This window comes from Loxodonta africana, chromosome 21 (assembly GCF_030014295.1).
Source record: "Loxodonta africana isolate mLoxAfr1 chromosome 21, mLoxAfr1.hap2, whole genome shotgun sequence".
Taxonomy (NCBI): Eukaryota; Metazoa; Chordata; class Mammalia; order Proboscidea; family Elephantidae; genus Loxodonta; species Loxodonta africana.
The window spans coordinates 33,646,905-33,670,901 of NC_087362.1; the positions used below are offsets into that span (position 1 = coordinate 33,646,905).

At 47.3% G+C, this 23,997-nt stretch overlaps 1 protein-coding gene across 3 annotated transcripts in view; it reads left to right on the forward strand.

Annotated features, from left to right (window-relative positions):
* Positions 1 to 210: 210 nt before the first annotated feature.
* Positions 211 to 23,997, forward strand: part of MEAK7 (MTOR associated protein, eak-7 homolog) — a 31,538-nt gene continuing 7,751 nt past the window's right edge. For 2 of the 3 annotated variants that reach the window (XR_010318836.1, XM_003418149.4), the window contains exons 1-7: positions 211 to 266; positions 12,176 to 12,353; positions 15,853 to 16,083; positions 16,389 to 16,533; positions 17,296 to 17,724; positions 21,422 to 21,540; positions 23,465 to 23,641. Coding sequence is in view for 2 of the 3 variants with exons in the window: in XM_003418149.4 (XP_003418197.1) it covers positions 12,201 to 12,353; positions 15,853 to 16,083; positions 16,389 to 16,533; positions 17,296 to 17,724; positions 21,422 to 21,540; positions 23,465 to 23,641 (1,254 nt within the window). In the remaining variant the exon portion in view is untranslated. The other variant, XM_010597823.3, reaches the window with a different exon arrangement.

Genomic DNA, 23,997 nt, shown 5'->3' on the forward strand with positions numbered 1-23,997 from the left:
ACCCAGCAAGAACCCCACCTTCATCCCACTCTCAACTCCGCCCTCCCAGCAGCCCAAGCCGGCTGGCCGCCCGCCCATTCCCCAGAGCTGCCTTGCCATTGGTGGCTCTTCCTTGGGCTCAGCCTCTCCGAGTTTTCTCTCCTGCGATTGGTGAAAACAGCTGCCTGTCAGCGGTGTCCCTGCCAATAGGGAAGGCCTCCGGCTCCAGGGAGAGCGGGTGGGCCGTGGGCCGGAAGTGGTTGGTGGGTCGAGCTCGGGCTGAGCAGGTGAGCGGAGCGGGGACAGGCCGGGCGGGAGGAGGGTCGCTGAGTGGGCATCGGACCGTGGCCTTGTCCCCGGGCGGACTGTGCGGGAGCAGCCTGCCCTGTCCCTTCGCCAGCCGGCCGAGGTGAAGGTAGGGCAGCTGCGGGGAGGGACAGCCTGCAAGTGTGGTCACTCTGCTGCCTCCGGCCATTCCTGTGTACGGTCAAGGTTGGCGGGTCCTGAGAGGTGCGCATCCAGGTCAAGCCTCAGGGTCCAGGCCATCAGGTGTCCGGAAGGAAGAGGGTCAGAGAGCTGGTTAGGGCAAGGTGTGGACGAGAACAGAGCGGGCATGCCCGGAGGAGGGCCCGGGGGATATGCAGGAGGACGTTTGTGGCGGGGGTCTTCCTGTATTCTGACCGCCGCCGAGCGGGCGCCTCCGGACAGTCCAGCTGCTAACTGAATTCAGGGCACAGGGAGAAGAAGAAAAGGTGCTCTGTGGCTGTACCCGTGAGGGAGGGAAGCCACTCCCGGCGGCGTGCGTAGACTGCAGGCAGACGCTTCTGATGTGGCTGGAGGCTGGCCAGCCTCGAGCTGACCCTTTGCAGATGGAACCCCGCAGCCGGCCGTGGGGCTCTGCGACACAGACAGGCTGCAAGGCGGTCTGCACAGGTAGAGACGTTCCCGAAAGGCAGCCGCTGGGCCAGGTTCAAGGCTCTCAGTATGATGGCTCCTGGGAGGGAGTGAGGTGGAGGTGGCCGGTCCAGGGTGGCGAGCACCCTGTACACAGAGCCAGTCTGAGCAGCTCTGAGAAGCTAACTGAGGTCCCAGGATGCCCGCCACCAGGGGCTGTGGCCTGTTCTCCCCGAGAAAGGCTCCTGGCTCCCCCTGCCTCCCCTCACACCAGTGAGAGCATTCTTTGAACTTCTCAGCAAAGCCCTGAACTTCTCAGCAAGGCTCTGACCCTCATTCTAAGGCAAGGTCTCAAGGAGTCACGTCTGGTTTTTTTGGGCACACCTGCCTCTGGCTTCCAGAATGTAGAATTGAGCGCCCTGTGTGACCTTATTTAATCCTACAACCTGTCATGTAGGGCTGGTGGTACTGCCCCTTTTTTACTGAAATTCGGAAAGGCTTAGTGACTTACCCAACAGTCATAAAACCAACAAGTATCAGAACTTGAACCCAGATCTGCTGGTTCTGGGGTGCTCTCTGATACACCGTGAGTCACAACCAGGGCCCTTGTGCTGAGAGCTGCAAGCATCCTAGATGTCACTGCACTTTGGGCAGACCATCCCCTCTGACCCATTGCCTGCATACTTGGAAGCGGAGGTTTCTCACTCTCAGCCTTGCTTACATTTGGGGCTGGATCATTCTTTGTGGTGGTAGCTGCCCTGTACAATGAGGATGTTAACAACATCCCACTAGAGATCAGTAGTATCCTCCCTCTCCTGTTGCGACAACCAAAAATGTTTCCCCCCAAAAGACCCATTGCCATCGAGTCCATTCTGACTCATAGTGACATTGCTAAATATGCCTTCCGGGGCAAAACTGCCCCCAGTTGAGACCCGCTATCGTAAGCATCTTAATGTGCTCTCGTAAAGGAGAACTTGACTACAGAGCACAAAAAGCCAGTGTTGGGCTGTGTTTATGCACTGCTTGCCAGGAGAAGGCTGCCCCACGCAGCGAGGTCACCGGGAGAGCTCCTCGAGCCTCAGAAAGCTGATGTCACAGACTGGAAGTTCAGGAACTTGCATTTGCGGAGAAACAATTGATTATAGGGGTTTCTGGCATGGGTGAAGAGACCGAGGCAAGGACAGATTCCATTTGGAACACTTTGGTCCAGCATTTCTTATTCTTGCCTTGCAGAGGGCCCTTTAAGAGGAGGTGGGGTTGTCCTGGTTGCTGTTCTAAGATGCTTCCCATCACCAGTGCCCTGCAGACACCAGAAGTGGTAGTCAGGGGGCAGGGTATCTTCTTAGGGGGTCTTGTCTTCACCACTCTGTTGACTCCAGCCTGTGGCTTCTACTTGAGGCTACTCCATACCCTTCTCTCTCCTTGAAAAACTGGGGTTGCTGGCACTTCCCTCCTTCCAGTCTATCCTGGCACTTCCCTGTACTGGGGTCTCACATTCTGCACTCTCTCACTGTCGTCCCCTGGCTACCCTGCGCCTGGCCATGCTGGGGTCTCACCTCTTGTACCCCTTCCCCTATCCTCTCCTGACTGCTCTGTGCCCATCCAAGCTGACAGTCTCCCCCTGCTGGCCACCTGCCAGCTGAGCTCCATTCTCCCAGCCGTTTGGGGTCGAGCTGGGTCTGGCCAGGTGTGGCACTGTCCTGCTGTTTTCAGACAATTCCCAGGAACCTGTTTCTGGAGGAACAGAGGGGAGGGGCTGGGGCTTTTCAGATAGCAGTCCGCTTTCATACTTGAAGTTTTTGTTTTGTAAAAGTACTCCTATTTGTCTGTTGATGGGCACCTGGGATGTTTCCATCTTTTTGCCATTGTGAGCAATGCCACCGTGAACACAGGCGGGCGTGCATATGCCTATTCTTGTGAGGGCTCTTGTTTCTCTAGGATATGTTCCTAGGAGCGGGTTGCTAGATCATATGGCAGTTCTATTTCTAACTTTTTAAGGAAGTGGCAAATCATTTTCCAAAGTGGTTGTACCATTTTACATTCCTACCAGTAGTGTAAGTGTTCCAGTCTCAACACAGCCTCTCCAACATTTATTATTATGTGTTTTTTGATGGCTAATTATGCTGACCATTTCTTCCTGTGACTGTTAGCCACGTGAATGTCTTCCTTGTTGAAGTGCCTGTTCATATCCTTTGCCCATTTTTTAATTGGGTTTTTTGTCTTTTTGTTGTTGAGATGTTGCAGTATCTTGTAGATTTTAGAGATTAGACCCTTATTGGATATGTCGTTCCCAGTCTGTAGGTTCTCTTTTTACTCTTTTGGTGAAGTCTTTGATGAGCCTAAGTGTTTGATTTTTAGAAGCTCCCAGTTATCTACTTTCTTTTCTGGTGTTTGTGCATTGCTGGTTATGGTTTGTATACAATTTATGCCATGTATTAGGGCTCCTAGCATTGCCCCTATTTTTTCTTCCATGATCTTTATCGTTTTAGATTTTATATTTTGGTCTTTAATCCATTTTGAGTTAGTTTTTGTACATGGTGTGAGGTATGGGTCTTGTTTCATTTTTTTGTAGATGAATATCCAGTTATGCCAGCACCATTTCTTAAAGAGACTGTCTTTTCCCCATTTAACAGACTTTGAGCCTTTGTCAAATATCAGCTGCTCATAGGTGGATGAATTTACATCTGGGTTCTCGATTCTTTTCCATTGGTCTATGTATCTGTTGTTGTACCAGTACCAAGTTGTTTTGACTACTGTGACGGTATAATAGGTTCTAAAATCAAATACTCTGAGGCCTCCCACTCTGTTCTTCTTCAGTAATGCTTTACTTATCCGAGACCTCTTCCCTTTCCATATGAGGTTGGTGATTTGTTTCCCCATCTCATTAAAAAATGCCGTTAGAATTTGGATCGGGATTGCATTGTTTCTGCAGATCACTTTGGGTAGAATTGACGTTTTCACAATGTTGAGTCTTCCCCTCCATGAGCATGGTATGTTTTTCCACTTATGTAGGTCTCTTTTGGTTTCTTGCAGTACTGTCTTGTAGTTTTCTTTGTATAGGTCTTTTATGTCTCTGGTTAGGTTTATTCCTAAGTACTTTATCTTCCTGGGGGCTATTGGAAATGGTATTTATTTGGTGATTACCTTTTTGAAGTTCTTTTTGTTGCTGTAGAGGAATCCCACAGATTTTTGTATGTTTATCTTGTGTCCTGATACTTTGCTGAGATCTTCAGTTAGTTCCAGTAGTTTTCTTATAGATTCTTTGGGGTTTTCTGTGTATAAGATCATACCATGTGTGAATAGGGATATTTTTACTTCTTCCTTACCAGTTTGGATGCCCTTTATTTCTTTTTCTTGCCTCACTGCTCTGGCTAGGACCTCCAACACAATGTTGAATAAACATGGTGATAAAGGGCATCCTTGTCTCCTTCCATTCTCAAGGAGAATGCTTTCAGACTCTCAGTTTAAAATGATGTTTGCTTTGTATAAATACCCTCTATTATGTTGAGGAATTTTCCTTCTATTCCTATTTTGCTGTGAGAATTTTTATCAGAAATCGTTGTTGGACTTTGTCAAATGGCTTTTCTGTATCAATTGTTAAGATCCTGTGGTTCTTTTGCTTTATTTGTACGATGAATTACATTGATTGTTTTTCTAATGTTGAACCATCCCTGCATACCTGGTATGAATCCCACTTTTTCATGATGGATTATTTTTTTGATATGTTGTTGAATTCTGTTGGCTAGAATTTTGTTGAGGATTTTTGTGTCTGTGTTCATGAGGGATATTAGTCGGTTATTTTCTTTTTTTTGTGTGGTATCTTTACCTGGCTTTGGTATCAGAGTTTTGCTGGCTTCATAGAATGAGTTTGGGAGTATTCCTTCCTTTTCTATGCTCTGAAATACCTTTAATAGTACTGGTGTTAACTCTTCTCTGCAAGTTTGGTGGAATTCTCCAGTGAAGTCGTCAGGGACAGGATTTTTTTGGGGGGGGGAGGGTAGTTTTTTAATTACCTTTTCAATCTCTTCATTTGTTATGGGTTTATTTAGTTTTTCTACCTCTGTTTGTGTTAGGTAGGTAGTGTGTTCCTAGAAATTTGTCCATTTCCTCTAAGTTTTCAAATTTGTTGGAGTACAATTTTTCATAGTATTCTGTTACGACACTTTTTGTTTCAGTTGAGTCTGTTGTGATATTGCCCATCTCATTTCTTATTTGGGTTTTTTGCTTCCTCTCCTGTTTTTCTTTTGTTAGTTTGGCCAGTGGTTTATCAATTTTATTGATCTTTTCAAAGAACCAGCTCTTGGTCTTGTTGACTCGATTGCTTTTCTATTCTCTATCCATTTATTTCTGTGCTAATCTTTATTATTTCCTTTCTGCTGGTGCCCAAGGGCTTCTTTTGCTGCCCTCTTTCTATTTGTTCAAGTTGTAGGGCTAATGCTTTGATTTTGGCCCTTCTTTCTTTTTGGATGTGTGCATTTATTGCTATAAATTGACCTCTAAGCACTGCTTTTGTGTCAAAAAGGTTCTTGTAAGATGTATTTTCATTGTCATTTGATTCTATGAATTTCTTTATTCTGTCCTTGATTTCTTCTATAACCCAGTAGTTATTGAGTAAGGTGTTGTTCGGTTTCCATGTATTTGATTTTTTTCCCTTGCCATTTCTGGTGTTGATTTCTACATTTATGGTCAGAAAAGATGCTTTGTAGTATTTCGATATTTTGGATTTTGTTAAGGCTTGCTTTGTGGCGTAAAATGTGGTCTATTCTGGAGAATGTTCCATGTATGTTGGAAAAGAATGTATACTTAGCTGCTGTTGGGTGGAGTGTTCTGTATATGTCTGTGAGGTTAAACTGATTGATTGTAACGTTTAGGTCTTCCATGTCTTTAATGAGTTTCTTTATGGATGTTCTGTCCTTCACTGAAAGTGTATGTTGAAGTCTCCTACTATTACTGTGGAGCTGTCTTTCTCTTTTTAATGCTGTTAGAGTTTGTTTTATGTATTTTGGACCTCTGTCGGGTAACGGGTCATTGGGTGTGTACATATTTGTTATAGTTATGTCCTCTTGGTGTATTGACCCCGTAATCATTGTATAGTGTCTTTCCTTTGTGGTAGATTTTGCTTTAAAGTCTATTTTGACAGAGATTAATATTGCCACTCTTGGATTTTTTTGTTTGTTGTTTGCATGATATATGTTTTCCATTCTTTGAGTTTTAGTTGGTGTCTGAGCCTAAAGTGTGTCTCTTGCAGGTGGCATATAGATGGATCGTGTTTTTTTAATCCATTCTGCTGCTCTGTCTCTTTATTGGTGCATTTAGTTATTTACATTCAGTGTAATTATTGATAGGTATGAGTTTTTAGTGCTGTCATTTTTATTTTTTTTTTTGTGGTGTTGACAGTTTCTTTGTTCCACTTAATTTTCTGTGCTGAGTCATTTTTCTTTATGTATTTTCTTTTTAATTGTTGATTTGGTATTTGCAAAGTCTGTGTATTTTTCTTTTTTATTTTGTTGGGTAGATTTGTTAGCTTACTTTGTGGTTACTCTAAAATTTACCTGTGTTTTTCTAAGTTTAAGCCAGTCTTTTATTTCTTGGTATCACCTTAACTTCCTCTCCATATGAAAGTTCTATGACTACATTATTTAGTCCCTCTCTTTTGTTTTAATGTTGTCATCTTGTACATATTGACGTCTCCGTTTCCCTATTTTCAGTGTTTTAACTTTGGTTTATTTTTGTGACTTCCGTATCTGGGTTGATACCTGGTTGTTCTGTCCTGTGTTCTAGTCCGGGGCTCTTATCCGATGTTATTGAGTCTCTATCTGGAGAACTCCCTTTAGTATGTCTTGTAATTTTGGTTTAGCTTTTACAAATTCCCTTAAGTTCTGTTTATCTGGAAAAGCCCTCATTTCGCTTTCATATTTGAGAGGCAGTTTTGCTGGATATGTAATTCTCAGCTGGCAATTTTTTCCCTTCAAGGCTTTATATACATCTTCCCATTGCCTTCTTGCCTGTGGTTTCTGCTGAGTAGTCAGAGTTATATTATTGATTCTCCTTTGTAGGTGACTTTTCATTTTTCCCTAGCCACTCTCAAGATTCTATCTTTATCTTTGGCTTTGGCAAGTTTGATTATGTCTTGGCGACTTTCTTTTGGAATCTACCCTATATGGGGTTCGTTGAGCTTCTCAGATAGATATCGTCTCATCTTTCACTATATCAGGGGATGTTTTCTGCCAGCATATCTTCAAGAATTCTCTCTGTATTTTCTGTTATCCCCCCTCGTTCTGGTACTCCAATCACTTGTAGGTTTTTCCTCTTGATACTGTCCCACATGATTCTTAGAGTTTCTTCCTTTTTTTTGTAAACCTTTTTTTCCTGATTTTTCCTCAAATAAATTGGTGTCAAGGAATTTATCTTTATTTTCACTAATTCTGACTTTGGTTGTCTCATTTCTGCTCCTTTTATCTTCTATTGAGTTGTCTAATTCTGAAATTTTATTGTTAATCTTTTGGATTTCTAGTTGCTGTCTCTCTATGGTTTCTAGCAGCCTGTTAAATTTGTTATTCTTTTCGTGTACTATTTTCCTGAATTCCTCTCTTGCTTTGTCTTGTGTTCCTTGGCATGGTCTCAGTTTTGCCTGAACTACTTCCTGATCTCTTGAAGAGCTCTGTATATTAATCTTTTGAATGCTAACAATTCCAAGACTTTCTTTTCTTCCGAATGTATCCTGGCTCTTTATTTTGGTTGCTTGCTGGAGCTATCTTGACATGCTTCTTTATGTAATTTGATATTGACTGTTGTTTCCAAGCTATCAATAAGTTATTATATTTATTTGTTGTATGTTTGTTTACTGTGTCCTGGCTTTTTGTTTTGTTTTGATATGCCCAAGTAGGCTGGGTGTGTGAGCTACTTTGGTTATTGGCATCTTTGAAGAAGCTCTCACGCTGTATCACCAGGTGGCTAGAGCAGCTACTAGGTGTGTGAGCCCAGGAGTCTGTTCACTTTTCTTGTGCAGATGTGGCTGAGGTGTCCAGGTCATTGGTCATCAGTCACCAAGTATGTATGTGGTGTAGACTCTCACCTACAGTCCTAGACAGTCAGGGCTGTGTAGGGGTGTTTGGAGCAGGCACAGGTATCTGGCTGCAGTAGGGGGCTATGTGCTGAGCAAGGTAGGGGGCTGACAGCTGCCTCCTGAGTGCCTGGGTGGAGGGCATGCCCCTGTCCCCTAGAGTGCGTAGGGGGGTGGGTTTTTCAGCCAGTCCTTAGGCACCCAATGCTGTTGGCTGTAGGGACTGGGAGGCGCACTTATTCTCAGAACCCTGTCAGTGGGTGGCTAGATAGAGTGAGTGATACTGCCAGCCCTCAGGCCCCTGATGTGGGTGGGTGAGGCCCCTGCTTAATGGTCAGGGTGGTGTCAACTGTCACGAATCTGCAGCTCCCCCTTGGCTGCTGCAGTTGAAAATAGGCTTCATGACAAAGACTGGAGAAACCCTGAGAGTGTGGACCCCCGTACAGACACCCTTTTAGCTCAGCAATGAAGTCACTCGCAAGGTTCACCGTTCAGCCAAAGATTAGACAGCCCCATAAAACAAAACGAGTCTAAAGGGGCACACCAGCCCAGGGCCAAGGATTAGAAGATAGGAGGAGACAGGAAAGCTGGTAATAGGGAACCCAAGGTCAAAAAAAAAGGAGGGAGAGTATTGACATGTTGTGGGTTTGTTAACCAATGTAATGAAATGATATATATACTGTTTAATGAGAAACTAGTTTGTTCTATAAACCTTCATCTAAAGTACAATAAAAAAAGAAAATAGGCTTCATGTGTTTGCCCTGTTGTTTTATACTAGTGAGGGCCTGCAATGTTGATTCAGCCCACACAGCTCTAGCCAGGGGTGAAGGGCGCTATAAGTCCGTGCCTAGGCAAAGGGGCAGTACCTGCCCTGAGCTCCTGGCTTAGGGGGTGTGGTGATTTCTTAAAGCCACTAGACTGGTTTGGGCGTGGATAGTCCTGAATTCCTGGCTTAGGGGGCTTGTCAGTTTTTGTTTTTTTTTTTTTAAAGCTGCGGCTTGTCAGCTTTTTGTTTTTTTTTTTGATGTTTCAAGACTGGTTTGGGTAGCCCTGAGTTCTGACTTAGGGGACCTGGCAGTTGTTGAATACTGACAGACTGGTTCTGGAGCAGGATAGGGGGTAGGTGAGGGAAAAGAGGCACTTCTCTGCTGTGAAAGTCCCAGGGAGGGGGGTGACTATTTTGACCCCTCTTGGAAGGTTATATGCTTGCACCTACTTTCACAGGTCCAGCACCGCTTCCCCGGCTCCAGAGGCTTGTGCAGACTTCCCCCTGCCAGGCCTCTCCCAATGGGGTGAAACGCGTCCCAAACGATACTGCTCACTGCTGGCTCCAGCCTGCGTGTGCCAGCCGACCCAGCCAGCAGGGTGCTGGCAAGCTCACAGCTGGCACTTCTTCACTGCTTCTGAACTTCCCCCGCCGCTCAGTCATTTGATGATCAGGGCTCCTAGATTGTCATATATAATCGATTCACTTGTTTTTCTGGGTCTTTGTTGTAAGAAGAACGACAGGAAGAGCCCTGCCTCAGCTTCATAGGGTTTTCAGTGGCTGATTTTTTGGAAGTAGATCACCAGGCCTTTCTTCTAAGGCACGTCTGAGTGAACTCAAACCTCTAGCCTTTCAGTTAGCTAAGTGCACTAACTGTTTGCACCACCCAGAGTCTCCTTGTTTCCCTGAACCCTCCCCCAAATCACCCAAGACAAGCCCAGGCCCCATGACAAGCCCCTTCTGACACTGTCTTACCAAGACACTGTGTTCCTTGGTGCAGCAAGTTAGAAACCTGGCTTTGACTCCAGGTGTGCTCCTGCTGTGGGTGTCAGTGGCTTTTCTACCGTGCTTTGTCCTGGGCTTTGCCTTAGGACGTGTAACAGTGCTTATGTAGGGGTAGGAGGTCCATGGGAGAGCCTGCGTTAACTGCAGGATCAGTGATGTAACGACCGCTGTGTGCTCTTTCCCTCCCTCCTCCGAAATCAGTGTGCACTTCAAAACCAAGTGATGATGGCTCATCTCATAACCACATCCTAAATGATCAGGGTGTTTCTTGGGGCTTGGGTGCAGGTAACTTGGCCATCTCTTAGCAGCGTGGACAAAGGGGAAGGAACTGGAAAGGCCAATGGTATAGAGCCCTGTTTTCAGATGAGGACAGCCCCATGCAAAGGCTGACCCTGAGCCGGGCTAGAGGCTTTCCTTCTTGGCTCCTATGCTCCTGGGAAACTGAGGAAGGGAAACATTTAGCTGGGGTGGCAGGTGAGTGGCAGCCAAAACTGGTTGTGCAAGCCCTCCCTTCCAGCCTGCCTTACAAGCTGCCCTCAGCCCCCTCCAGGAGCCATCTGTGCAGGCCGCCTACTCAGGGGCCATGTTAGCAGTCAGCCTGCGAGGAATGTTCCTCCCGTAGCCCCTTCTCCCCTGAGGCTCTGAACCTCAGGGCTTGGTAGGTATCGCTGTCCGCCGTCTAGGCCTGCCAGGACCACCTTTCCCGCCTCGGCCTCCTCTGGTAGGAGATTGTCTACTATTTCATGAACTCTGTTCATCGAGTTGCCCATGCAGATGAGTGGCTCTTACCAGCAGTCTTGTCAACACAGGGCTTCCAGACAAAGTCGAAGGACAAGGATTGAGAAGCCACAGCAGCTCTGCCCTTCAAGAGCGTTGTTTCAGAATCTCTATTGGCTTGTTCCATTTGAATCCCTGATCTGTTGCACTTGCCCCTTTTCTGTAATGAGGGCTGTGACAGTGAACAAGGCCCCCCCGGTCACCTACCTTCAGGTGCTGATTTTTGTAGCTTTCCTCGCACAGGTGAGGTGTGCTGCTGGGCTCTTACGGGCTCAGTTCTTACTGGCTCAGCTCTTGCCTTTGCTGCTGCTGTTGTCAGCTGCTGTCGAGTCAGTTCCGAGTCATGGCGACCCCAGGCACAGCATTGCCTGGCCCTGTGCCATCTTCATCATTGTTGGTATGCTTGAGACCATTGTTGTGGCCACTGTGTATTTTGAGTGCCTTCCAGCCTAGGGGGGTCATCTTCCAGCACTGCATTAGACTATTCTATTGTGATCCATAGGGTTCTCACTGACTAATTTTCAGAAGTAGGTCATCAGGCCTTTCTTCCTAGTCTGTCTGAGTCTGGAAACTCCACTGAAACCTGTCTACCATGGTGACCCTGCAGTATTGGAAATACCAATGGTATAGCTTCCAGCATCACAGCAACACGCAAGCTACCCTACTATGAGAAGCAGACAGATGGCTGGTTGCTTTTGTTAACTCATTTAATTACCACATCAAACTTCTGAGGGAGTATTATGATGGCTCTCCTTTTACAAAAGAGGAAATCGAGGCACAGACAGTTTGAGTAGCTTGTGCAACGTGATATAGCTAGTAGGAGGCAGAGCCAGGATCACTAAATAAAAACTCAGATCTTCACGTTCTCTTTATGGGCAGTATTTTCAGGGTGATAATTCTGTTCAAATACATTTAATCATTCAACCGCATAGATTTTTTTTCAACTCAGGTTTTTTAAAAAATGAATATTTAGGCTGATGAAAATACCATTTTTTCTACTTTTAGTTACATTAGCTTGGGTTATTTGACCATAATAGGAATCAGGACTAGAGTTTGTATTGACTGTTATAACACCCTGAAAAGTAGATTCTAGCACACAGACTCGAACAGAAACCTGTACGCCAGTGTTCATTGCAGCACTATGGACAATAGTCCAAAGGTAGAAACTGCCCAAGTGTCCATCAGCAGATGAATGGATACACAAACTGTGGCCCGTCCATACAGTGGAATGGCATTTACCCATAAAGAGAAAGGAAGTTCTGATACTTGCTGTCCTGAGGGTGAACCTTGAAAACATACGGCGTGATATAAGCCAGACCCAAAAGGACAGATATCGTTTGAGTCTATTTATATGAAATACCTAGAATTCGTAGAGACAAGGTAGATGTGTGGTTACCAGGGGTAGAGGGAAAGGAGGAGGGGAACTTATTGCTTAATGAGTACAGAATTTCTCTTTAGGGTGATGGAAGAATTTTGGAAATAAATAGTAGTGATATTTGCATAAAAAAGCAAGTCAGCAACTGGAAAAATAATTGTTATGTAGCTCTCCTGCATTCTAGCTACGTTTTGCGGCTAAAAAAAAAATTGCGGCTAAGTCGATATTTATTTTCTTGACCATATAAGTATCAACGTTTATTTTCTATGCTTATCACATCGGGATTTTTCTTACTCTATCTCTCTTGTTTCTGCAGAGACTGCTGCTACATATAAGGAAAGATGGGGAACAACCAAAGCCACTCGGGCCGGAGTTTTCGTTCCCAGTTTCTCTCTGAGGAGCAGGCTGAAATCGATCGATTGTTTGATGCTCTCTCATCTGATAAAAGCAGCTCACATACCTCGCGCAGATCCTTCTCATTGCAGGCACTGAAGGCAAGAATAACAACCAGAGTTATTGTTTGGTCTAGAACAGGGTTTGTAAACTACGGCCCTTGGGCCAAACTCCGTGTGCCTGATTTTATAAAGCAGGTTTATTGGAACACAAGAAAGTTTGTTTTCTGTAAAGATACAAGGAAGAGATTAGTCCAGAGGACTATAGACCACGTCTACCACAGCCTCCACCAGACTGTGTCCAGTACAACTAGATGGTGCCGGCTACCACCACCTACTGTTCTGACAGGGAGCACAATAGAGAGTCCCAGACAGAGCTGGAGGAAAATGTAGAACAAAATTCTAACTCACAAAAAAATACCAGACTTACTGGTCTGACAGAGACTGGAGTAACCCCCGGACACCCTTTTAGCTCAGTAATCAAGTCACTCCTGAGGCTCACCCTTCAGCCAAAGATTAGACAGGCCCATTAAAAAAAAAAAAAAAGACTAAAGGGGCACACCAGCCTAGGGGCAAGGACTGGAAGGCAGGAGGGAACCAGAAAGCTGGTAAAAGGGAACCCAAGGTCGAGAAGGGAGGGTGTTGACATGTTGTGGGGTTGTTAACCAATGTCATAAAACAATATGTATACTGTTTAATGAGACACTACTTTGATCTGTAAACCTTCATGTAAAGTACAGTAAAAAAATAAATAATAACTCAGAAAAAAAAAAAAAAAGAATGTTTTCTGCAAACAGCCAGTTAGTACCTGTTTTAGACTTTGTGGACAATACGGTCTCTTGCAAATATTCAGCTCTGCCACTGTAGCGTGAAAGTACCCATGGGCAATACCCCTACCCTCCCCCTTTTTTAAAATAAGTATTAAAAAAAAAATTTTTTTTAATTTTTTTTATAGTCTTTTAGTGGGCATTAAAGAAAGGAACTCAGAGTAGATAATTAAAGATCTGTTTGATGTTTGAGGGACATTTCTAACTTGAGATCAGCACCAAAGGAGCCAGCCCTGCTTGCCGGCTTTCAAGCCACCTGTCTTGTGATTTCCCCTTCCAGAGACTAGGGAACAGACGGCATGGTGGATCTGCTTAGTGGGACTCATGGGGCCAGGAACCATGACATCTCATGTGTACCTTTGCCTTTGGAACTTGTGTTTGATATCTAGGAATTTTATGGTATTCTTTTTTCATTATTTTTTATTATACTTTAGATGAAGGTTTACAGAACAAATTAAACAGTTAATATACATATTGTTTTATGACATTGGTTAACAATCCTGCGACATGTCAACACTCTCTCTTTTCAAACTTGGGTTCCCTATTACCAGCTTTCCTGTTCCCTCCTACCTTCTAGTTCTTGCTCCTGGGCTGGTGTGCCCCTTTAGTCTCATTTTGTTTTGTGGGCCTGTCCAGTCTTTGGCTGAAGGGTGAACCTCAGGAGTGACTTCATTACCGAGCTGAAAGGGTGTCTGGGGGCCATAATCTCAGGGTTTCTCTAGTCTCTGTCAGGCCAGCAAGTCTGGTCTGTCTTTCTGAGTTAGAATTTTTGTTCTACATTTTTCTCCCGCTCTTTCTAGGACCCTCTATTGTGTTCCCTGTCAGAGTAGTCAGTGGTGGTAGCCGGGCACCATCTAGTACTAGACTCAGTTTGGTGGAGGCCATGGTAGATGTGGTCCATTAGTCATTTGGACTAATCTTTCCCTTGTATCTTTAGTTTTCTTCATTCTCCCTTGCTCCCAAAGGGGTGAGACCAGTGGAATATCTTAGATGGCTGCTCACAGGCTTTTAAGACCCCAGACGCTACTCACCAAAGTAGAATGTAGAACATTTTCTTTATAAACTATGTTATGCCAGTTGAGCTAGATGTTCCTTGAGACCTTGGTCTCCACAGCCCTCAGCCTGGCAATTCCATCCCTTAAGGAGTTTGGATGTGTCTATGGAGCTTCCATGACTGTGCCTTGTACAAGTTGTGCAGGCTTCCCCAGTATTGTGTACTGTCTTACCCTTCACCAAAGTTACCACTTATCTATTGTCTATTTAGTGTTTTTCCATCCCCATCCCTCCCCTCCCTCATAACCATCAAAGATTGTTTCTTTTTGTGTGTAAACCTTTTCGCGAGTTTTTATAGTAGTGGTCTCATGTAATATTTGTCCTTTTGTGATTGACTTGTTTCAGTCAGCATAATGCCCTCCAGATTCATCCATGTTACAAGATGCTTCGCAGATTCATCATTGTTCTTTATTGTTGCATAGTACTCCATCGTGTGCATGTACCATAGTTTGCTTATCCATTCATCTGTTTTTGGGCATCTAGGTTGTTTCCATCTTTTTGCTATTGTGAACAATCCTGCAGTGAATATGGGCGTGCATAAAATTTTGTGGTATTCTTAACGAAGCAACGAAGTCTCAAATTCAAGACTCACCTTAGTAGGAGTTAAAACTGCCCACTTGCCCAGTTTTTGCCTGGTTTTTCAGGGCTTCTAACTACATGTTTGACTGCCCAGACTGACACAAGACATGGGCAGAGAACATCAGCTCATCTTCCTAGGAGGTGGGGAGTTAGCTCCCCCCTTCTAGATCATGCAGAATGGGAGCTCATTTACTTGACAAAATTATATATGCCATAGCAATTACCAACAGGTCATTTTTTCTTGTGTACTTCTTAGTGACATTGTTTACCTTCATCAAACTGTGTATACTTCACCCTCGTTGGGTGTTACCTTTCACCAAAAATAACAAGTGACATTACTCTTTTTGAGTGGTGAGAGTGGAAGCCTGCCTTACAAGAACTGCAGAATATCAATCTTTAGCAAACTCTGGGTATGTGGTAATTTGTTCCAGGAGAATCCAGTCTTTAGATACTACTGTGCCAGAATTAGCAATTTGTTTTCTTTTACCATTTATTTGTAATCCCTTGCCAAAGTCAAATTTGATGCTGGAGCCAGAAAAGGAAAACAGTACGTACAGAATGTTATTGTCAAGGCATTCATGAAGAATTAAATTTAAAATTTAGATAAAAATTAACTAAAAATGCATATTGAGCAGAGAGAATGTGTATAAGAAGTGGAGGCTAGCTAATATATGTGGAAGTCCCTAATATGGTAGAGTCTAGGCAGATATGTTTGCGTGCCCCCTTCGTGCTTTATTAGATATATAAACGCATAGTAGTTAGCCACGTGTGGACATATATTACATATATCAATAAATTCAGAAATGCGCATGGTGGCTAGTAGAATCTAGAAGGGTGGAGGTGTTCCAGGCAGAGTGATGAGCAGATGGTGGCCTGTTTGGGGAAACTGCAGAGTTTGGAGGACAGGGTGGGACCAGATTGTGAAAGGCTCTGATGGCCAAGAGGAGTCATTGGCCAGGACATGGTATGAGGTCCTTAGTGGGGCAGAGATAGTATATGGGCCTTTAGGGAGGTCACCCAGCTGACAGAAGCATCATGGAGTAGCACTGGTTGGTTTTGGTCCCCTTGTTATTTTTCTGAAATACTACCAAGTTTAACTCACCCCAGATTTAACAGTCATTTCTCCCTGTTGTCCCCAACAGGACCATGTTGGGGGAGCGCTCCCTGCGGGGATGGTCACCAGACTGTATGACGGCATGCGGAGCGTTGACCTGACGGGGACGGCCAAGGGGCCCAGCGAGAACGTCTCCCAGGAGCAGTTCACCATGTCCATGTCCTATCTGTTAAAAGGGAACTCCGAGGAGAAGAGCCTTGTGGTTCTGAAGATGATCTCTCCTGTGGAAAGCTCTGTGAAAGCAAGAGAAGTCCAAAAGGTAGTGAGGCCGACAAGTTCTCCCAGCCATTAGATGTGTCCTTGTGTGTCCACCCGCAGGGTCCCTAGACCACGTATGGTTGAGTCAGAACTCCTGGTCAAGGGCCTTGACCAAACGTCTCGGCCAGCCAAGTGTCTAATTAGAAAAATGAACAACTCCCTAAGACTTGAGCTGCACCGTGTTTTCCTATGTTGTGGTCTGTCCTTGTAGACATTAAAGAGGTAACACACTCTTCCCCATGCTGGCATGACAGAGGTTTGGGGGCACTGTGAAATGTTTTTAAATGGTAACTCTGTGGTCTTCAGTTTACAGAGGACCTGGTCGCCTCTGTAGTGCACGTGCTCAACTACAGACAGGAACTGAGAGGCTGGACGCAGAAGGAAGCGCCAGGCGCCCCCTCCAGAGTGCAGGTGATGGCTGCTCAGCTGCTTTCGGAGATGAAGCTGCCAGGCAAGTGCCATCTGGTCCTCTGTGCCTGATGGGCCTGCGACCCCACTGGACTCCCCATCTTAGGCCTTTGAGTTATAGAGTTGAACCATGCTGTCTTGATTACTGTCACTTTGTCATAAGGTCTGGGGCTGGGCCCCTGGGGAAGGCCCTTGGGCCTCTGAAAAACAGCGTGGAGAGGAAAGAAATGATGTGAGCGTTGAAGTCACATTGTTGAGCCAAACACTGCCCAGCAGAAATGAAATGCAAGCACAAATGCAGGCCACAAGTTGAATTTTAAACTAAAAATTTTAATAGCCACTGAAAATAGTAAAAAGAAACGGGTGAAATTAATTTTGATACTGTATTTTATTTAACCCAATAGATCCAAAATATAACTTCAACATGTAAACTCAAACCAAACCAAACCTGTAGCCGTCAAGTCAATTCCAACTCATAGCAACCCTATGGGACAGAGTAGAACTGCCCAATAGGTTTCCAAAGAACGGCTGATGTATCCAAACTGCCAACCTCTTGGTTAGCAGCTGGGCTTTTAACCACTGCGTCACCAGGGCTCCTTTCAAAGTGTAGCCAATATAAAAAAAAAAAAAAATTCTATTTTACACACAAAGTCTTTGAAATCAGGTGTGAATTTTACACTTTCAGCACATCTCAGTAGCTCTTCAGTTCACAGGAGCCATGTTGGGCGGCACAGGTTTAGAGCATAAATATAAGGAAACGTAATACCCCTGCTGACACTACGCCATGTCCTCCCTCTTCCCCCAGATGGCAGGAAGCTTCTGGAGCCTGAGCAGCTGGACTGTGTCTGTGACCAGGCTGTAATCGAGGACTGGGTGTTCCGGGTCCCCCACGTGGCTACGTTTTTGAGTGTGGTCATCCACAAAGGCCTTCTCGTCCTGAGTGCCTCCCTCAGTCTGGCCACCCTGATCCCTGAGTGTCACGTTGACCAGGGGCGGGAGTTTGCGAGCATCCTGGACGTGCTGTCGGTCATCTACATCAATGCCCACCTGCCCAGGGAGCAGCAACACAGGTGGCGCCTGCTCTTCTCCTCTGAGCTTCACGGGCACAGCTTCTCCCAGCTGTGTGGGCGCATCACTCACCAAGGGCCCTGCGTGGCTGTTCTCGAGGACCACAATGGCCATGTGTTCGGTGGGTTTGCGTCCTGCTCCTGGGAGGTCAAGCCTCAGTTTCAAGGTAAGATCTGGTGACCCAAATCCCAAGGCTTCCAGCTCATACCTGTGCGCCAGTGGTCACTGCAGCACTGTTCACAACAGGCAAAAGGCAGACACAACCCAAGTGTCTACCCATAGATGAATGGATCAACAAAATGTGGTCCATCCACACAACGGGATACTACTCAGCCTTAAAGGGAAATGACGTCCTGCCACATGGCACGACATAGATGAACCTTGAAAACCTTATGCTGAGTGAAATAAGCCAGATAGATGAGAACAAATATTATAAGATCCCACATATATGAGATACCTAGACTATGCAAACACAGAGAGACAGGAAGTTTATTCGTGGTTACCAGGGGCGGGCGGGAGGGACGGGGGAGTTATTGCTTCGGGGCACTGAGTTTCTTTTAAGGGTGATGAAAAAATTTGGAAACATACTGGTGATAGTTGCACAACACGGTGAATATAATGAATGTCACAGAATCATAGACATTACAAAAGATTGAAACGACAAATGTTTTATTATATATATTTTTACCGCAATTGAAAACAACAGAGTTCTAGATTGATGGCTGCTTCTATTGGAGACCGCTGAGCGCTGGCTACATGTTCAGGAAGGGCCTTTCCCTCTTAGACGTGGCCAAGAGGACGGTAAAGCACAGTGCTGCCTTAGGCTGGTTTAGCACCTCATGGTGAGGTACGCAGCACAGGCCTCCTCATTGCTGGTTTTCAGATGAGGAAATAAGCCCCATGCCGCTTAACGAAGCGAGGTGTGCAGGTGCTGAGCCGGCCTCGCAGCACCTCCCCAGGCCAGACAACACCAAGTCTTTAAAGAGCGGGGCTGTTCTCACCCCAGGTGGTCTCTTGCCCTGGACCCCCTGTGTGTGGCTTTGCTACTCTGCCTCTCTTGTTTCCACAGAACTTAGGCTGTATCATCTCATTGGAATTAGGACTCTTTCTGCACAGCCTAAGGAGCTCTAGGTGGGCAATGGTTAAGTGCTTGGCTGCTAACCAAAAGGTCGGCAGTTTGAACCCACCCAGCGGCTCTGTGGGAGACTTGTCAGTTTGCTCCTGGAAAGATTACAGCCTTGGGAACCCTATGGGGCAGCAGCTCTGCCCTGTCACATGGGGTTGTCACAAGTCAGAATCGACTAGAGAGCACACAACAACAACTGCACTGGATAAAAGGTTCTAAAGAAATTTGTCCCCTTTCCTCAAAGAAAAATGCTGGGGTGAGAGTGGCCCTTTAACCTTGTCCAGGAGCCTCACCTCTGGGCAGCAGGGGTGGATTATCCAATAAGCAAGGTAAGCACAGTACTTACCTTGCTTACCAGATCACCTGTAGTGAAATTGTTCACTACAGACAAGTAAGTAAGCATAAGTAAGCCCATGCTTACCTTGCTTACAGGCTCATCTGCCCCATCAGGGATTTTAAATTTGAAAAGAGGCTTTGATTCTGTAGGAGGGTGCTGTGGGGTTGAGAAAGAGACAGATGCCAGCCATACCTAGAAGCAGAATATTTGATGTGGTGAAAAAATGTGAAATTGTTCACTACAGATGATCTGGTAAGCAAGGCAAGCACTGTGCTTACCTTGCCTATTGGCTAATCCGCCCCTGCCCTCTGCACTCAGTCCTGTGCTCTTCCCCAAGGATGGCAGCCTCGGGTCTGCTGGGTTAGCCCTTCTCTGCACACCCTCCTTTTCCATCCCAGTGTTACTGGAGAAAAGCAGGGGACACCCTCCCCAACTTGCCCGATCCTGAGGCTTTAGGGAAATGAAAAGTGGCCTCGCCTCACCCTGTAGTCAGAGGCCCTGCTCTAGGGCATGCAAATGCCCTGAGAGTCGTAATTATAGGTCACACTCCTGCTGCTTCCAGCTCCTTCAACAGATGACTATAGAGGGTTGTGATGTTTTATTAACAAGCAGAATTAATCTTCCTGAAGAATGGTGAGATTGTATGGCAGGGGTCTGGAGTTGAGCTCCTTCTGTTCCTGAATATGCCGGTGAGATTGCGCAGAGAGCAGCCTTCCTTCACGGTGACGCAAACCTGTCCTGGAAATAATAACATCTCATAGTTGAGAGAGGGCCTTGGTGGTTCAGCGGTAGCATTCCCACCTTGCATGCCGGAGACCCGAGTTTGATTCCTGGCTAATGACCTCATGCACAGCCACCACCCCTCTGTGAGTGGAGGCTCACGTGTTGCTATGACTCTCAACGGATTTCAGCAGAGGTGCCAGACTAGGAAGAAAGGCCTGGCCATCTACTTCCAAAAACCAGCCAGTGAAAACCCTGTGGATCACAAATGGTCCAGTCCACAACCAGTCATGGGGATGGTGCAGGAATAGGCAGCGTTTTGTTCTGTTGTATGTGGGGCTGCATGAGTCAGGGGTCATCCCCATGGCAGCTGGCAACAACAGCAGTATTTGGGAATTTAAAGTGATTTAATGGCCACGGGGCCCACTTCATTCTTGCTTCTGTTTTTGTGGTGCAGTTGAAAAAACCCCAGGCTTTGCATTGAGAAGCAGGATTTGGAGTCCCAGCTCTGATCACACAGCCGAGAAGCCACATGGGGTCCGTCTGGGTTGGGGTTCAGGGTCTTCCTTGCCCAGACTCTGCTGAGCAGGTCCCTTTGCCTGCTGGGGGCTGTCCCCTCTGAGGTCCCACTGGGCCTTGATCCCTCACGCCACCCTCTGTGTTGTGCCTCCAGTCCTGGTGCCATGCAAGCCAGCTAACCCAGAGATACAGTTCCCTGCTGCTTGCAGGCTACACAGGATACGAAGGTGCAGTCTTCCATCTAGTGCTTCTCCTGGTGCAGAAGGCTCTAGATTGTGTGAGCCCTTGGCTGGGAGCTCCCTAGGGGCACAGCCTGCACTCTCTCTGGAGTCCGACGGTGCTTGTTGAATGAATGAGTCCATGAATGAATGAATGAAGGGACAACTGTCTGTGCCTGGGGACCCTAGCTATTCCTTGAGTCTTGCCCTTTCTTTCAGTGTCCCATGTGCCCCTGACACCTGGCCCCTGGCCTACCGCCACCTATCATCTCCCACCGTCTATGCCGTTCTGGGGTGACTGACCATCTCGAGTTGGACAATGCTTGTTTTCAGCTGGGGACAGGCCTACACAGCACCACCTCCCTTCTTGAGGAGGGCTGGGCAGGAGCCGAGGCCATTTGTGAGGCCTCCTGCTGCTGGCTCCTACGTTCAAAGCACACTGCTCCATCTGACCTTGGTCTGCTCAGTCCACCAAGCCTGGTGACCAGCACAAGTCTGAAACAGTGGGCAGAGTTCAGATCTCTACTGTCCTGGTGAAAGCCAAGTGTCCCAACAAGCAGATGCCACATTCCTTTTTAGCTGTTATCCGGAGTGTCCCCCACCCCAACTCATTGGCCTGGGCCCCGGGGTAGCAGCAGGGAACTGCCGCTGACCCCATGAGGACCCCTTTCTGGGTAGTGGTGAGTTTGGGGCATACCTGAGTGTCTAGGACATACCTGGGCATCCAGGGCGTACCTAGGCATTCCAGGCGTACCTGCATATTCAGGTGATACCTGCACGTTCAGGTCACACTTGTGTGTTCGGGGCATACCTGGGTATACTGGGAAAGCCGTGCAGCTATCTCGGCAGTTTTACTTTCTGAGGTGCAGCTCATTTGCACTTCGTGCTTCTTCTGGGCCCAGCTCAGACACAGCACCACCATTTTTTTTCTGGTCACTTTCAGGGGACGACAGATGCTTCCTGTTCTCCGTGTTCCCCCACATGGCTGTGTACACATGCACCGGCTACAATGACCACTTCATGTACCTGAACCATGGGCAGCAGACGATCCCAAATGGATTGGTGAGGCTGAGGGGGCGCAGGTTTCTCAACTTCTTCACGTCACTTCTGGGATGCACGCGCTCCCGGCTCATGCCCAGGCTGACACGTGGGGGTCAGAGGTGCTAACTTTCCTGTCTAAATCAGAGAAAAGCTGCTGGCATTTAGTCCTGGAGGTGTGATGTGATCAGTGATAACTAGGACAGAATTTCTCATCTGGATGGATGCAGACTCTGTTGGGCCTTCTGGTAGTTTGGGTGTGAATGGCTTATTTGGCCACTTTCCTGGGCTGACCAAATGACAGTTGGTGGCCGTAGGTCTGGGTGGGGCACTGGTGCTGAGCTGTCTCTGGCATTCCTGTCCTGTCACCTGCCTGGAGGATGGGCTGTGGTGGGGGCCGGGGCTATGGTCAGCACTCTGACATGTGTCCCTGGACCTGCTGGACATTGTCTACGGTGACTCGTAATGCAGTTTGAGGCTCTGACTGGGTGGCCACAAGACCTGGCTACCCGTCATGGCCACTCGGCCACAGGAGGGAGCGGGAGAGGGTAAAGGCCAAGGGCCTGCAGGGGGGCACCCGGGGGGGATGGAACAGGAGTTTGGCACACCCAGCACCTGTGCCTCAGCGTCATTTGGGAGGAAAGATCTCTTGCCTGTGCCCCAGCCAGTTTCTTTTCTCAGTTCCTTAACAAAAAGCTCCTTTTGGAGAATTCTAGCCAGGAGGAGAAGGCAGGTCCACCCTGTGGTCAGGACAAAGGGGGTCCAGTGCTACCCATGGGGAGGGGCATGCCCAGGCATTTAAAGACACCAAGTTTAAATGCCAAACACCTCCCGAGAAAGGGAGTGTGGAGCTGGCAGGGGCAAGGGTGTCAGCGAGCATCACCCAGGGGTGGCTGGGGGCGGGACAGCTGTGGACAGTCGGCTGCATTTTCCTGCACAAGTCTCCTCTGCCAAAAGGCGGCAGCACAGGGCCTGGTCAGGGAGGGGTGGTTTAGCCAGCTGTCCTGGTCTTGTCTTCCAGCTGGTGTCAGTCAGCACAGGGTGGTGGAGTGGAAAAGACATGGGGTGCGTCGCCCCCTTCTGGGGCTGTCTTCTGCTGTCCCCTTCACTAGCCAGCGGCATTGAGGGAATAAGTCACTCTAGCACTCCGAGCTCAGTTCCTCATCTGTGTAGAGAAGGACGGGGTCCCTGGCTGGCAGGGTGGGTCAGGGGTTAGTTCCCAGGCATGGTGGGTTTCCAGTGTCATGTTCCGGCTTACTGCTCCCCTGTTTATGTGGTTGGGGTCTCTGGGCCTTGCTGGTCTGGGTTTTTTCACCTCTTGCTGTCACTTGCTCTTCCAGCAATGTGGCCTTATGAGAAAGAGCCATGGGGGGCAATCTGGTGACCTTGGTGATCATTCAAAAAAAAAAAAAAAAAAAAACGCACTGCCTTCAAGTCGATTCCGACTCATAGTGACCCTACCTATAGGACAGAGTAGAACTGCCCCATAGAGTTTCCAAGGAGCGCCTGGTGGATTCAAACTGCCGACCTCTTGGTTAGGAGCCATAGCACTTAACCACTATGCCACCAGGGTGATCATTCTAGTAACTTGTAATGGGACTCTTAAATGGCATCGTCTGTGTATCTCAAGGAAAACCTGGTGGCGTAGTGGTTAAGAGCTACAGTTGCTAACCAAAAGGTCAGCAGTTGGAATCCATCACGCTCTCCTTGGAAACTCTATGGGACAGTTCTGATCTGCCCTTATAGGGTTGCTATGAGTTGGAATTGGCTCAACAGCAACGGGTTTGGCTTGGTTTTTTAATATGTATCTCACAGTTAAAGGGAGAATTGCATTCCCTGCTCATGGCCTCGCACAGGTTGGTGGGAAGTACCGTGTAGGCGTTTTGTACTTGGTGTCTGCAGAGGGCCAGGATGGGTGACTGGGCTCTCGGGTGTGCTCCCTTCCTAGGGCATGGGCGGCCAGCACGGCTACTTCGGGCTGTGGATCGATATCGACTTTGGGAAGGGACACAGCAAAGCCAAGCCCACGTGCACCACCTACAACAGCCCCCAGCTGTCGGCCAAGGAGGACTTCCAGTTCCATAGGATGGAGGTGTGGGCCGTCGGGGACTTCCAGTCTCAGCCGGTGAGTGGGCGTGCGGATACCTGCAGCCGCCGGAGTGTGGACACCACTCCCTTCTCCTGGCCTGACCCCTCCTCCTGCATTGGGGGATCGTTTCCAAATGGTTGTCGGCAGCTGTGGGTGGGTTAGTGGAATGCCCTAGGATTCAGGAACCTGTTCCCCTCGGCTGTGTGGACTGGGGCAGGCCTGCTGCACCTCCGACCCTCTGCCCGTCTGTGCATCTAGGTGGCTAGAGTGGCCCTCTGGGGCCCCTCTGGGGCCGTGGTTCTGTGATTAAAGCACTGCCGGGCCCTCCGTGCCTCCCACAACACCTGGCTACTTGTAGCGATGGGATCCCAGAGTGGGGGGGCTCAGGGAGG